Below are 16,061 nucleotides of genomic sequence, written 5' to 3' on the forward strand. Positions count from 1 at the left end.
ACAGAATCATAGAACGTTAAGGAATGTTACCGACCTTAAAGATCATCTAATCCCAACTCCCCCTGCCATGAACAGGAACACATCCCACTAGACCAGGTTGCTCAAAGCCTTATCCAACCTGGCCTTGAACACCACAGGGCTGGGGCATCCACAGCCTCCCTGGAAAACTTGCTCCAGCATCTCACCAAGCTAACAGTAAAATTCTTCCTTACATCTAACCTAAATTTCCCATATTTCAGTTGGTACCTATTACTCCTTGTGCTCTCACTACAGTTCCTGATGAAGAGTCCCTCTCCAGCTTCCCTGGAGGCCCCTGAAGGGCAGGTGCCAATGTAGCCACGTGGGGCAAATGGGAGCCGCTGCTTTTGTGCACCAGGCTGGCTTGGCACGCTCATGTGCAATCTTCAGAAACAGAGGACCCTCTGGAGTTGCTCCACTTCTTTTCTCTTTTCCCTCCAAGTGTCTGCATGCGGCCTGTTTGCCAATGCAGGCAGAAACACTGATGTTGCTACAGGTGACACAGAGGTCACAGGCAAGGGTTGGCAGCACCTTCAGATAAGCTGCCCCACGCAGGTGTGAGACCACCTCCATTCCCACTGCCACTCCTATTCCCATTTCTAGCCTCCATCCCCATCCCCATTCCCACTCTCACCCCTTTTCCCACTCCCATCCCCATTTCCACTTCTACTCCCACCCACTTTCTCACTCCCACTCCCTTTCCCATTCCCACCCTCACTCCCACTCTCACCAACTCCCACTTTCTCATTCCCTTTCTCACCCCACTCCTACTTCCACTCCCTCTCCCACCCCCTTTCCCATTCCCACTCACCACCACTCCCACTCCCACTCCCTTTCTCACCCCACTTCCACTCCCACTTTCCCACTCCCTTTCTCGCCCCACTCCCACTCCCACTTTCCCACTCCCACTTTCCCACTCCCCCTCCCAATCCCCTCCACCCCCGGGCCCACGCCGTGGCCCCGCCCCCGGCAGTCCGCGCTGTCGCGTTACGCGCCCCGCCCCGGTCGCTGTCCCCGCCCCGGTCGGGCGGGGCGGGCGCGGCGCGGTGCGCAGTGGGACAGTGGCGGTATAAGCGTACGCTCGGCGGGGCCGTGCGGCGGGGCTGGCGCGAGCGGGGCATGAAGATGGCGGACGCGAAGCAGAAGCGGAACGAGCAGCTGAAGCGCTGGATCGGCTCCGAGACCGACCGGGAGCCGCCCGTGGTCAAGCGCAAGAAGACCAAGGTGAAGTTCGACGACGGCGCCGTCTTCCTGGCCGCCTGCTCCAGCGGGGACACTGAGGAGGTGCTGCGGTTGCTGGAGCGGGGCGCCGACATCAACTACGCCAATGTGGATGGGCTCACCGCGCTCCACCAGGTTGGTGCGGGGCCGATCGAGGGGGCCCTGGCCGGGCCCGGGTGGGCCGGGAAGGGGGGCGAGGCCGGCCGAGTGCCCCCCGCAGGAGGAGGAGGAGGAGGACGGGGCCGGAGGCGGCTCCGCTGCCTCCGCTGGGGGGTGTCGGGGCGGGGAGGCGGCGGCGGGGCCGGGCTGGGACCGGCCCGAGGGCCCGCGGCCGAGCCCCCGGGGCGGCAGGGCCGGCAGCCTCCGTCCCCTCCCCGCGGGCCGGGCGGCGGAAGGGGCGGCTGGGCCTCTCCTCCGGTGGGGAGGAGGTGCCGCTGACCTTCTTTCTCTTTCTCCTGTTGGCAGCGCCTCTCCCGAAGGGCCGCGGGTCCTGCCCTGGGGCCCTGGCGGGGCTGGCCACAGGTGCCCCCCGGCCCGGGGGTGTGGCCGCAGGTGGGGCGGGCGGGATTGCCTCGGTGGGCGCTTTCCCGCTGCCCCTAGTCCGGGATACCGGGAGCAGTTCCCGGCTGCCCCCGTCGCCCCGTGTTCCACGGCAATTGAGCCGATTAAATCCCGCTTGTGCGTGCGAACGGGCGTGTGGAGAGACGGATCATCTATTTCTCTCCGGTTTCTATGGGGAACCAATGTTTTGTTCCTTACATAGAAACCCGTATCAATAAGGGGCTGCTTGTTTTCGTTACCGATGGCTCCCGCCGCAGTGTGAAAGCTGAACTTCAAGAGGAGCAGGGCTCTTATATTTTTCTTCTGTACGTTGGAAAGTAGTAAAAAACTCAATCCATATGGCTTTGTTCTGGAGTGGGTATGTGGGAGGGGGTTAGTGCCAGGGGAGATAACTTTCATTCGGGGCAGGATGGGAATGGAAGGGAAACTGGCTGTGAAGTTTCCTCAAAATGGATGCTTTGTGCATGTTGAACTTCATAGCAGTCTGATTGGAATCTCAAAACGTTAGCCAAATAAGGAAAGGCTGTGGCAATCCGGAGATAATGCGGGTTTGCCTGCATAGTTTTTTTTCTCTAGAAGGCCAAAAGCTTCCACACAATATTAGATTTACTGAATATCTAGAAAGCAAAAAATTATCTTTGACAGGCTAGCTTCTCGTTCTTAGTTTTATAAGTTCTTCAGTAGTTTAAAAAAAGCAATCTTAATGGTTATGAGATGTAGGTTGATCAAGTAGAAATCTTCCCAAAATGAATAGGTGAGATAGTTAGGATATTGTTTTTATGCTGTGCATTTCTTGCATTAAACAAAAACGAGATGGTGAGGGTTTTTTCTCCATCCTACATAGATATTTCAAGGGATGTGAGTCTTTAGAAATACATAAATTGCCCTGCAGCACTGGATAGAAACCCCTCCTGAACATAGGATACAAAATGCTATGACTCTGCTCCATTTCCTGTGTATAAGTTGTCACTTGCTCCCCTGTAAAGGGTGTTGGTTTACTTTCAGTTGTGAACTGAACTGGAAGAATGAATGTGTGTTGTGGTTAAGCCTGTCAGCGTGTTACTGCAGCACGGTTGCCTGACTGCAGGCTAGCCTGGCACTTCAGTGCCGGTTTTATGTATTTATTGCCCTCCACTAATGAAGTTATGATTGCTTCGTGCGTCCAGGGAGCTCTGCATTAGAAGTCATACCTTAACTGGTTAGATCCTTGGGTCTGCGTGTTACTGCACTTCTGTGATTGGTAGTAAGGGATGACGTTTGGCTTCACTCTATTGTTAGAATAAGAGATGGCGTTATCTCTCTTTATGAAGCCCAGACGGCATTTTCAAAATGTCTTTGATACTATATACAACAAAGTTTTCGTCAGGATAGTTCTGAGCTTATTGTCCCCTTCTTTTTACCTGTAGCCACCTTGCTGTTTGGAAGGGAAAAGTTTAAGGGAACAGAAGCAAAGGTTTACATCACTGCTAAAATTCTTGCTCACTCACTTCCTCCCTCCTCCCCTCCTTTAGTGATAGCAAAGGGCCTTTTCTGATTTTGTGATATTGAAAACAAATAAGAAGATCAGTTGTGAAGTTGTAAACCTTTTGAGGCAGTCCAGTAGATGAATGTTGCCTGTTGCTATTAAAAAAAAGTTCCTGCCTATAACCAACTCTGAATGGTTTCACTTTATTATTATTAATAAATCTTATTTTCCTCTAATATGCCATATAAAAGGTGCAAAATCCCTCATGGTGCAGTCTGTTACTTGGATTCATTTAATCAGATTTGGCTGTGGCATAAACAAAACTGTGTCTGTTCTCAAAGGAAACTTCAAAACCCTGTCATTCTTCCTCACAGTTTTGACTGACTGATGTCAGTTGTGTCAAAGTCCATGGTGTTGTGTTCTAGAGTGCTGTGGTTGGCTGTTGCTTTGTGGTTTTTGGTTTGTTGTTTTTCGTTTTCTGTGTCTGTCTGATCCCATGTAGACATTACTGCTTCACAGGAATATATTTATCTCAGCAAAGATAAAATGATTGTACCTTTTTGAGTTGTCCTTTTTGTCTTCCATAGGATTTTTTTTTTGCTGTTACTGAGAGCAAATCCATGTGTCTGAAATAGCAATAGAATTAGATATTAAATATACTGTTTAGCTTCTGATTTTTCCTGATAAATAAAGCAGTTATAGAAAGAGACTCAAGCTATGTTTTCTTTTCACAGCCCAGGTAGTTAGAAGTGCTGAGGGGAAAGTTCCGTTAATCTTATAATTCTCGTGAGTTTCAGAGCTTGTCCTTAATGGAGCATCAAGCCTTGTTACTAAAGCCATTACCTAAGCTTTTCCTCTGGCAGGTGGGGTAGAATGCCATCACCATCAGAAAGCTTTATGTAGAATTGTTTCTCTTTATAGTTCACTTGGTAGCTCAGAGGTGGAGGGAGGGGGAGGATATATGTAGGTACTTCATCTCTTGACAGTGCCAGTGAGTGATTTTGGTTTGTTTGCGTGTGTGTAAACGAATGCGTCATATCGGAGGACAAGTCAGTTAAATTTCTTTGAGATTTTGCAGAAGGGGAAAAATTTGTCATTATGTGATGATTATTATTCCTGTATGTAGTGCTGTCAAATGTCACTGGCTTTAAGAACTTGTTCGAGCACAAGTTTTCAGGTTAGGCCTTCAGCACAAAGGACTAAACTGTGTATACCATTTTTCTGTCTCAGCGATGTATGCAGTGTAATTGCAGCAGGGTAGTATGTATTCTGCTGCATAACCTGCATTATATACATGCTGTGTTTATGTGTCTACAAGATCAGAAAACTTACTTTTAAATTAGATCTTAAATTTATAATCAGATGTCAATGTTTACAGTGTTCACAGTGAGCTACTGTAGTGGAAATTGGAATTGATTGGTTTTCAATGTTGCATTTGCAGACAGTTGTCATACAGGGAGAGATCAAACATAAAGAAAGTGCAGTTTTTCCAATCTGCCTTAACGATTGAATGTAAGGGGAACTTGAGGAAAAAAAGAAGCCCAAAGGGTAGTTGTGACCTTGCAGAGTGGGTGGGTAAAAATTACATATTCTGATATAAAGTTAAGAAGGGACTATATACTGTTCTTAGTAAAACCTGGTCTCTTCTAGGACAGATATTCAAAGTGGGATTTGGTTCTATCATTCTGAAAGCTTAACACCCATCCTTCCTCAGAGTTTGAACTCTCTTCTGCTTTCCCTGGCTTCCATGAGAGAAGTCTTGGTTCACTAACTCTGACTGGAACTTATTGCTTAAGTGGCTGAAAGTATTTGTCTAGAAGTTTTGTGGAGCTTTTTACAGGAAAGCAGAGCCCACCCTTTCTGGCCAGCACCATGGGAAGGCTGCATGTGTTGGGGAGGGACCACGATGTAGCCAGTTTCCTGGAAGCCTGGATTTCCTGTGCACGCAGCTCCCCTGGGAGTACGGGATGTGCATTGTGGAGTACCTGCCTGCCCTTGATAAAGAAAGTGGCTGAGATTAGGCTGTGGTTAGGCATGACAATTTATCCAGCCTGCTTTTGGACTGCCTTTTTTTATTTTGAGTCTGCTCAGACTTATGACGTGGTAACCTGGTTTTTGGCCTCATTCTCTCTGGTGAGAAGGTGAGTGCTGCAGCTCAATTCCACCACACACTGTGAAAAGAGCATGTCCTGCTCTCCTGGTCTTGCTTCTTCCTGCAGAAGGTGTTGCATTGGAGGTAAGATAAGGGAAATTGTCTTGGCTGTTTGTGTGGCCATCATCAAGTTCCTGTAGGGGGTGTTACTGGTGAGGGCTCCCTAGTCCTTGATGAAGGATTCATGTGCTCCTTTTTTGTCTACTACAAATATGGTTTAATTAAGCAAAGTTCCTCAAAGGCTATTTCTCTGTATCTAATAGTGTTTTTCTGCAACTGTTCAAGCACTAAATTGAATATGAAGGTGAGACTGTTGTACCAACATTATAGTTTTATTTTAGTTTGCAGGCAGAGCAGGATGCAATGCTAAGTAGAAGTTTTGATTTGATGCCACTGTTGGAGGATTCTGCTGCGTTGATCCTTCAGTAGTAAATTAAGGTGCTGTGTGTTTCACTGAACACTCACTGTTTCTAACTGAGTAAGGATAGTTATTGCTGTCTTAATATTTCCTTTGGGTTAAATGGGATGTATTTCTTAGATAAGAAGTACCTTCCTTTGCAGGAGTTTCTGCAGTTTTTAAATGAAAAGTTCTGCCAGAACTTCTCATGGCATGTTCGTACTACTTGATACGGTAACGAGTATCATTACAGTTGGCATCAACTATCCTTGGTAAACCCTTTCAAACACTGAGTGATGCAGAAGGGACATAAAATCTACCAGCACTGGATCCCTTTGCCTTAGAACTTGAGAAGAGAGCATTAAGTCGCACTGTTTGGATCCTTTTTGGTGAATGATAACATGGGTCATGTATTTGAGCTGGGACCACAGCATGTGCAGCGTGTCCAGTCGTAAGAGCAAAGAACGGGTTGCTACATTCTTAAACTCTGGGGTGTTTTGCATTACAGCAGCAGCACCAAGAATCAAGAGTAATGAAGGTATGGAAATGTCTCAGAGCTATCCTAGTAGTCTCACTGATTTGGAGGGGAAGCAACCTCACTATCACCAAACCTTGTAATGTTCTACAACTGAGAATTTTGGAGTAATTTGGCAAGCTTGTATAATTTTATTGTGGCTTTTTTCTTCTGGTATTTTTTGTTTTGTTTCGTGTTTGTTTGTTTTGTTGTTGTTTTGGGAACTTTTTGTTGTTTGTTTTGGTTTTTTTGTAAGTTTTCTGTCTGTGCAACAAGGCACAGAGAAAATGAGTCCTGGAATAATGGTAATGTTGACTTCACTCATTGCAGAGGCATATTTGTTTAAAATCCCTTTTGTAATAGGAGTTGGTTCTTGTGTGGGCTGTAGATCTCTCTCTGTAGGTACAGTAGCTGTGTTCACATTGTGCAATAAATACTTGTTAACTTCCTACTGAGCTTGTCATCTAAGTTGTGGGCTTTATTTTTTTTTCTCTTTGAAATGGAGGCAAGAAGAGGGAAAAAAGGTGTGATTTTTTCATAGTGTGCTGTAAGTACAGTAGTGAAAAATTTAAATGCTGCATTATAAAGAAGTGTGATTTCCTCAGTGTTCTATAAAAGAAACTAGTAGCCATCTCTTCACCTGTTTCTGTTTATTATTTCTGAGTGGTCTGTCAAGTTTGAACCTGGGATTTCTATGGGGTTTTTTTCATTGTGATGCATGTATCTTGTGCACAAGTAGAACAACCCAAGTGAATTCTAGCATATAAAAATTATTTAAAGTATTTACATCCTGTTTTCATGTTAGCATAACTGACAGATTTCTAAAACTTGCTAGTCATGGAGTGAGAGTTCTGCATTCCAATGTAAGGATGAATTCAGCTGGTAGGGCTTTAGTATTTACTGAAGGTAATGCTCATGGACAATTTCTGCTGGTCTGTAGGTATGAATTGCACTGTAGCATTGATGCTGCTTTTACAGTAAAGCTTTGTCTGTATTCTGGTGTATTCTTGGTTGTTAGAACACTCTTTCATGATAAGTCCTCTCAAAAAGCACCTTGTAAGAGTAGCTAAGATGTGCTCTGTTGTGTATGAGTAAAACTGATGGGAACACGCTTGAGTCAAGGCCTTTTTGATCCTGCACTGCAGTAGCAAGAATGCTGTTTTTCACCAAATTACTAAATTTCAGTTTGTTAGCTAAATCTGAGGCTGGGAGACAGAAGCAGTCAGTATAAATCACTAGTAGAGATACCACTTAAGTCTTCTAAGGGATCTGTGTTCCAGGCTTAAGAATATATGCCAGATCTTAGTTGGAACAGATTATTTGACAGGCTCTTGTCCAGTTTTTTACTTGTTTATCCATTTCCTCATACTCTCACTTGCTCCCTTTCTCAGAGTTACTACTTAGGCCAGTAAGACACTGCAATCCTCTCAAAAATTGAGAGCCCAGTAAATTAATCTCTATAATTGTGTCTCCTGAGGCTGAACTTGCACTGTGTGAAACTGAGGAACATACACATGTTCTGGCAAATACTGAAATTTTATCCAAGGATGTATTCAGATGAGTTAGACTTAGAACTCTGAAGGGAAGGCAGTAGACAACTGTAGCATCTTTCTGGGATTCTTGCAGCCAGAAAATTTTAAATTATGTCTTTACTGTAGTATAAATATAGATTATGCCATGTAAGACATGCAGCATATGAGAACACTTGTTTAACAAATATTGTATACTGATCAACAATATATTTCTCTTCATGGATGTGGGCGATGGTGAGATGCAAACTGGAGTTCAGCTACACGGCAGTGGAGCCATCCATAAGCTGGGCAGCTTCTGATGCTGCTGTGGGTGGAGACATTCCAAGCTCCTTTACTTTGCTGCATGCATTCCTGACATGACAGTCAATGGAAAGCATGGCATAAGAGTGGCAGCATTCCTCAGCTGTTTCCTTTCTAGTAATTTCAGAACTGTAAGATAGTACAAGAAGGTGAAAGATGATCAGGGTACTTTGGGATTGGGGGGAAGCATTGTTGGATTTTGTTTTATACATAGTTCTGGCAAGACCTGGTACACAGTTTATCAGTTGTTTTTTGAGGTCGCAGAATCAGCCTCTGTGCTTATCCTGGAAACACTGAATCTTTTGATGGTTCTTTCACAAAACCAAAATTAGAGCAATATGATGAAGTCTTTGAATGAGGCTATTCCCCATTTATGTCTTGGTGTGTTAGCACTTAACCATTAACAATATGTTTGGTAGCCAAATGGTTTCTAAAAGTCTGTTAAACAGAGAAGACTGGAGCTCACTGTAAGAAGTGGGTGAAACCCCTGAGAATCTTGACCAGTAAATGTAGCCTCACTGTGGGCCTACACACCGAAGTAGGTTTGTCTTCAAGACTGCAGGTGAATCGTTCCTTTACTGCTTTATTTTCTGAATATGTGCATTTGGTCTATAACTAGCACATAACCACCTACTTCAATACTAAATTATCTGTAAGCTGTGATTGTTAGAAATGGTTCTAGCCCTAAAACATTCTGCCAGGGCAAAGTCTCACTGATTTTTTTAAAAGTTATTTATTTATTTTTAGTCTTTAAATCAGTTTGAAATATCCTTTGATTTATTTTCCCATGTTACAATTGTAATTCAGGGTCTTGAGTTCAAACAATGACATTTTGCTTTAATGTGATGGGTTAGCCAGCCAGTGGTGATTACTATGCAAGTTTTAATTCTGGGATGATTATTTATTTAGTTATGCAGTTTCTGTTTTACCATACTGATAGTGAAGTGGAAGAGTAGCCAGAGTTTTCTGCATACATACTTGAATATTTCAGGTTTCTTGTACATCAGGGAACTACATGCAAGTCTTGGCCTTTGTTGTGGATCTGAAATAGGTGTATGCCACTTGTCATGCGAATTTCAGTTTCCTGGGATCTCCCAAGTTTGAACAAAAGTGTTGTTGCTTGCAGTGTATTCACAAATAGATGCAATTATACTTGAATACGTAGGATTAATTAAGTGAATAAACTTAAGTAAATCAATTAGAATTTCCAAAAGTGTGCCTCCCCATCTCAGCAATGAAACAATGCAAAACTGGATTTACTCCTCAGTCTGAATTTTGACTACCTTCCTTGTATTCTACAAAATATAGGTAACCCTGCTTGTTGTTGTTGCAGCATTAAGTTATTTTTTCATCTAGTTATGAAAAGTCAGTGCTTTTAAACTTGTTTTGTTAACCTATTACTTGGAAATGTTTTTACACCTGGTGATTTAGATGCTGAACTTGCAGCAAATTTCGGCAAAAATTATTTACCTTATGTTTTAATCAAAGTGAAAAATTGGGGTGACAGCGTTGTCTCTGGGACAGATCTGGGCTCTTGGTACTAAGTAATAATCTCGCTTCCTTGAAACCTTATAAAACTGTCTTTAGAAAGCTTGCCACATTTCACAATATGCTGCCACTTATTTTTTTCAGCTAGTGTAGCTAGTTGAATTATTTTAGGCCCTAACAATGAAGATTTTTTTCATTAGCCTGTAGTTTGTCTCTTACTCAGTAGAAAATAAAAGTGTAGTGCTTTACCTCTGAAAGAAGGATTTTTGTGCAGTGTCAGTTTCTTGGCTTCTGAGTGTAGCAGAGCAGGGAGGGTGAGTTGTGCTAAGACTGGGACTGTTAGTGGGTTTTTGTTTATGAATCTCTCTGGGCATGGCTTTCTGTCACTCATTTCCTACTTGCAGGCAGCTTGGTAAAATCGTGACACTTGTGTGTCTCTGTAGCTGTGCTTGTGTGTGTGTAACAGTGGTCCTGAATGCCAGTGCTTGTGGGTCACTGTGCTTCCCAGGTGTTTAGGCTTAGGAAGAGAAGCAGCTTTCTCCATTTCTGTAAAGTAGTAACTTAACAGATCTTGTGGCTCTTTTGCTTAACACTTCTAAGGTACTTGCACAATATTGGAGGTGGGCTTTGGCCTCACCTATCAAATAGTCTCCACAGAAAGCTTATGAAGTTAGTGTGTAAACCAAATTTTATCTATAGATGTATGTAAATACAGCAGTTGTGATTTTAAAACTACCATTTTTAAGGAAAATACAGAACAACCTGGTATGAATGCCAGAAGATACATTATATATTTTTGTAAAGTGTTGTATCAGTTACCCTTGTAAGATGTGACAGTGAGGGAGCTCTTTCTTGATTATTTTCTCAGCAGTTGAAGAGATTGCTGGACTCTGTAATATAGTGAAAAACTGTTGATTGTAATTAACAAATAGCATTTGCAAGCTCAAGTGGCTGTTAAGACTTGACTGCTCAAATAAATACTATTGGAAATTTTTTCTGCAAAAAGCCTACCCATGTGAGAATTGCTGTGCCTGCTGACAAGTTACCTTGGCTTTCTGGAGCCTAATCGTTAGTAGGTTCTATAGCCCAAGGAACATGGAAATGGAGTTTTTCTGGGTGTATATGGAGCAGTTCCCAAGGGAAGGTTAACTGTTGGGTGTCAGCTTCAGTTTGACTTATAAAAACTTTACAAAAGCCAGGGAAGCCTCTTAAAACCAAGTGTGTGATTAATAAGATAGTAGATTTTAAAAGCTGTTGATGCTATCAATTGTTTGGCATCCTTTTTTAGAGTAAGCAACCTGCCACGTCAGATGTATGTGCTGGATTAAAACATAAACCCACAAAAGCTCTGGCATGGAAAATCTTTCATATTAGTTAGGTCTTATTAAAGACATTTTGCTCTTCAGTTTGTTTGTAGGGTGTTGTGGTTTGTTTGTTTTTTTATTTGAGGCATTTGTTTGTTTTATTTGTTTTAAACTGCATATGAATCAAAACATTAGTAAAGGTTGAAGGTGTGCAAACTATGGGGGTTCAAAGTGAAAGACCAAACAGCATCTAAAAGTAACTTTCTGTTTAGGATCTTTGGCATCAGAGCTATAGTTTCCTCAGTGGCATCATTTATGCTCAGCTGCACAGAGATGACTGAATTGTATGCTTGAAGAGCTGATGTGGAACTTCTTCCCCCTTTTTGAAGGTCCTCCAGGATCTTTGTATCTCAGCAGCTCTTGCTTACCTGCACGTACAGTAGCAACTGCTTAATCTTTTCAAGACAGAAGCTCTCATGACTGCATTTGGAAGACTCGTCTTAATTTCTTTTAGCATTTTGAGCTCTTTCCATTTCTTCTCTGCATCTGGTGTATTTGATAACATGCTTTCCATTCCATTAATGCTTGGAGGGTCCTTATGCACAATATAAGCAAATAACAGCCTAAATCAACTGATTTGGATTGTTTTATTGCAGCTTAAGTGTCAAATATTACTTGGGTATTAAACTTTAGGTCAGAACCTTCAATATATAAAATAAAGATGGTTTAAAATCTGGGTTCAGATGTTTGGCAGTTGAGCTCATGATAGGCTGTAAAACTGAGGAGTGTCACTGAAGTAGGAGTGACATCACTAACTTTTTTTATCAATACACTTCTGTGCTTATCTTTGGTAGCTGCCTGTGATTCATGAGACCCATATTACATTGCACAGTTGCATGGGTTTCTCTTTTAAGACATTCTACGACCTCTAGATGAAGGTGGGCACAGGAAGACTGGGTAAAAAATCCTCTCCTGATCCTAAGATAGAAAACTGACAGAGGTAGAAATTTTTTTTGTTCAGCTGAATTGCCCACCCCTTCCCTTTTTCTGTCTGCCTGTCTCCTCGCTTTACTTGTGTCACAGAAACTTAGTTTTGACAATCAAATTCATCTGCCTAGTAGGTTTTAATAAATAAGCAGCGCTGGTAAGTTATTTGGGCTTTTAATTATAAAAGCAGTCTCTGAATTCAAGTCTTCATCTGTAAAGAGCTTGAGGTGCTGGTGCTTATGGAAACCCAGCATGTGCCTTACTTGGGTTTCTTCCTCCAAGAAAGGTCTGTTGCAGGTTTGTTTCCTTTATTACTGTTCAGCAACCACTGAGGCACAGGATCTTTAAATTTTTGCTCTTCTTCCCCTTCACTGAGATACCTAAGGTGACTCTCTATCCCCACAAACCTGTGAGTGCACAATAAATTTCTCTCTCTAGAATGTTTTAACTCTGCTTAATGTAAGGAATAGCAGAACACAGTGAGTTGTTCCTATAGAGCCAATTACATGAATGAAGGATTTCTGTGTACTCTTACTTTTGTCCACCTCGGTGTGTAGGTTGTGAAATGCTGCTGGGTACTTCTGTTGACTGTGGATTCACTGAGAATATTGATGACTCCGTTAGGATACCTACCTTCTTAATTCCAATTATTTATCACAGAATCATAGCATGTTAAGGGATTGGAATGGACCTTAAAGATCATCCAGTCCCAACCCTGCCCCCACGAACAGGAACAAGTCCCACTAGACCAGGCTCAAAGCCTTATCCAACCTGGCCTCAAACACTACAGGACTGGAGCATCCACAGCCTCCCTGGGCAACCTGTTCCAGCATCTCACCGCCCTCACAGTAAAGAATTTCCTTCTACTATCTTGTCTAACTTTCCTCTTCTTCAAGTTGTGTGCCTGGGTGAGGTCCCGTTTTTAGTAATGCTCTGGGAAAGGTTCTTATAAGCAACTTCTCAAATCTTAGGTTAAGATGCAGGTAACACGTGCAGTTTAGGCACAGTGTGATGTAGGGGTTTTGGCAGTCTCCTTGCTTTCTGAATGTAAGATTCAGGTCCAGATATTTCAATGACTTGAGTTTTACCAGTTGGTAGATCCTGATTTCACGATAACAGTGTTTGTATAAAAAGTTATAACCACTGCAGTGAATATTGCAGAGAGTTGTCAATATCTTTGGGAAAAGTATGAACCCCTCCTTGCCTGAAACACTCTATTCATACAATAACAATACTGTTGCTATTTTAGCAGCGAATGCAGAATGGAGGGAAGATCTTGCTTACCAGACTGTGCTAATAATAATGGTGAGTAGCAGAGTGATGGTGGTCGGCTGGAATAATTAGGGAAAGGTGTTGTGTCTGCCCTGTTTTCTTTGCTGTTGTAGACGGGATGAGAGCAGCAACTAATTTGAAAATTACACCTGGCACAGTGTGTAAGCTGAAAAATACAGTAGGGCTGCAGGTTACTGTCATGCTAAGAAAATCCTCTCTTCAGCTGCAGGAAGTGTTTCCACAGTTGAACCAGTGGGTCCGGCTACTTTGCTGTCTTGGAGTTGAATGTGTGTTCTCAAGTTTGTTTAACCTGAGGCTTTTGATTTGTCACCAGCTGTGTCCCTCTGTCACACGTAATGTCCAGAAAAGGAAGAATCAAAAGGAAGCGCTGCATCTCACTGAATGAGTGCAAAAGGTCAGATTGAACTGCTTATACTACAAGCTGTAAAAGCTGTGGGAGGTGCAATATGAAGTAAAGCTCACTGAAAACCTCGTGCAAAAGATGGTGTAGTTGCAAGCAGCTGTGGTAAAGAAAAGTCATATTTTTGCAACAGAAATAAACACCACTTACCACCAAGCATCAGCAGGTTATAGGTTAGAGCAAACTCACAGTAGTTTTGATTGTTTACTTAGTTTTAGAAGTATTTGGAGATGTCCAACTTTTTGATCTATTTCACTTAAAAAACTCTTTGATTCTGCTTCAAAGAGTGGTGGTGTATTTTTAAAACAGGATGTTTTCCTGGTTATGGTATAAGTGTATATATTTTTCTCTTCTACTTCAAGCGTAAGTTACATTTTATGGTTAATAATTCTTAACATCATGTGTCTCTTTTTTGCAGCTGTTAGGAGAAGGTGTTTTCATGCCCTATAGTTTACTGACTTTTGTGGTATCCCGGGTCGAATATACAGATGTGCTCTAGAACCTTCCAGTGTATACTAATGATGTAGTAAACCTGTACAGCCCTGTGCCTTCATACTGTTTTTATGAGAAGAGTTACTGTATGAATGCTGCAGGTGCTTAGGTGTTGATAGTGCTCTTCAGCCATAAAACAAAGAGTTAAAATTTTGGCTAAAATTACGTCTCTAAATCTTTGCAATAAACTTGTATAGCATTCTTTTTGAGCTTGGGAATTCAAGACAATGTCAGCAGGGGGTTTTTTTGGTTTGAAGAATGTTCAAATTGGCAAGCTCTAATTTTGTACTCTAATTTATGTTTGCATTGGGTTTGACCTGTGATTTCAATATGTGCCACATACAATGAAATGATTCTGAATTCTCTGTGTTGTTGTAGTTCTTGTATTGTACCAGTAGTTGTAACAATTTGTGCTTCCACTAAGTGCCATAGATCAGTAATCCTTTTTTTCCTGAGTTCTTTTAAAGGACTGTAGGGAAGGAGAGAAATGGATATTCTGCACTTACTAATCAGCAAACATATGTTGAGTTGTACATGCCACTGAATTTGGAGTTAGAAAAGTATTTGTGTGAAGCCAAAAATCCTGACTCTCCATAACTGTGATAGAGGATTATTTAGTTTGTCTCAACACTTGAGTTAAAACTGCTAGAAGTAGATATAAGGTTGTCCAGTAGCAGCTGAATCTTGGCAGTGAAGTTCAGCACAACTTTTGCTCCAGCTGATGAAGTTCTAGCACACTTATTTGCTTTGATGAACTTAGATTTTATTTTGTGCATGTACTGGCATGAGCAGCTCTTTCAGCTTGTAACCAGCTATGATGTATAATGAAGTATAGCCAGATTGCCTTGACCTCCTGCAAGTTGGTCTCCTAAAATGGAAATTATTCATTTTGCAGATGGAAATTGGAGCCAAGCAGCTGTGAATTCCAGGAGACAAATACTGAAGCAAATTCGTAGCTTTATTCTTCTGTTCAACAACCAAATGGCAGTTGATTCCTGTATTTGCTACTTGCTTTCAATCTGTGATTCAAAGATCTCTTTTGTAAAGTCAGCAAATATGTGTGAAGACACTGCTTAATATCCAAAGTTTTTAGTTTGTTGTTTTAACTAAGTATTTTCTTCAAAATCCTCACTGTCCCTTGTTTATTCCCCTAAAGAAAACAAACTCCTGCTATTCCCCAGCCTTTACTTCTGTGGCTGCTGTTTCAGGAAGTTATTGTTAATTTGCATTTAATCAGCTTTTACAGATTGAATGGCAAGAAACTGGGATAGGCTGCCAAATAGGTGTGCACATTTTCATGCAGCAGTGATATGAATTGCCTGCAGTTGTAGAGGTTGGTGTAGAACTGATGAGCTAAACAGCCTATTAAAAGTAGAAGTGACAAACTCCATGTTTACAGCTGATATTTCCATGACACTGTGCTTTGCTGTGGCTCAGTACAGGAACACTAGATGGAAGGTTTACTGTTCCATCCATGTTTAGCTTTGGAAATTACAGGCAAAACCTGGGTGAAATTGTGTTAGTGCCATGCTACTGTTCTGTGGTGTTTCCAGGGAAGAACTTACTTAAATTTATAAAACCATAATCTGATTGTTGTAAAGTCCTTCGTCTTGTGTGAAAGCTTGCTGTATATTTCAGATTCTCATGGGGGCTTGCAACTAGTATTACTTCAGGTTTAGTTTTTGACAAAAATCTGACTTGTAGGCAAAGGCCAAATTGGAAATACATGCAGGCAAACTATCAAACAATTCTGCTAACGTGTTTCCAAGTCTCCTGCATAAACTGGAAGAAAATCGTGGAGCTTCCTTAAACTGCAATCCTGGTAGCCTTACTGAAACCTTGTCTTTGAAGAAAGAAGACTCTTGTGTTGTGCCCTGTGGCTGCAAAAAAACTATACAATGACATGAGTAGGCAAATTGGTAAGGATCTTTTCCGAG

The 16,061-nt window shown here is 42.2% G+C and overlaps 1 protein-coding gene across 4 annotated transcripts in view; it reads left to right on the forward strand.

Annotated features, from left to right (window-relative positions):
* Positions 1-1,050: 1,050 nt before the first annotated feature.
* The window catches only part of PPP1R12A (protein phosphatase 1 regulatory subunit 12A), a 115,567-nt gene continuing 100,556 nt past the window's right edge, over positions 1,051-16,061 (forward strand). For all 4 annotated transcript variants that reach the window (XM_071552163.1, XM_071552164.1, XM_071552165.1 and 1 more), the window contains exon 1: positions 1,051-1,374. In XM_071552163.1, the coding sequence (XP_071408264.1) occupies positions 1,138-1,374 (237 nt within the window). In that variant the 5' untranslated portion in view covers positions 1,051-1,137. The remainder of the gene's footprint in view (positions 1,375-16,061) is intronic.

This window comes from Pithys albifrons, chromosome 3 (genome assembly GCF_047495875.1).
Source record: "Pithys albifrons albifrons isolate INPA30051 chromosome 3, PitAlb_v1, whole genome shotgun sequence".
NCBI lineage: Eukaryota > Metazoa > Chordata > Aves > Passeriformes > Thamnophilidae > Pithys > Pithys albifrons.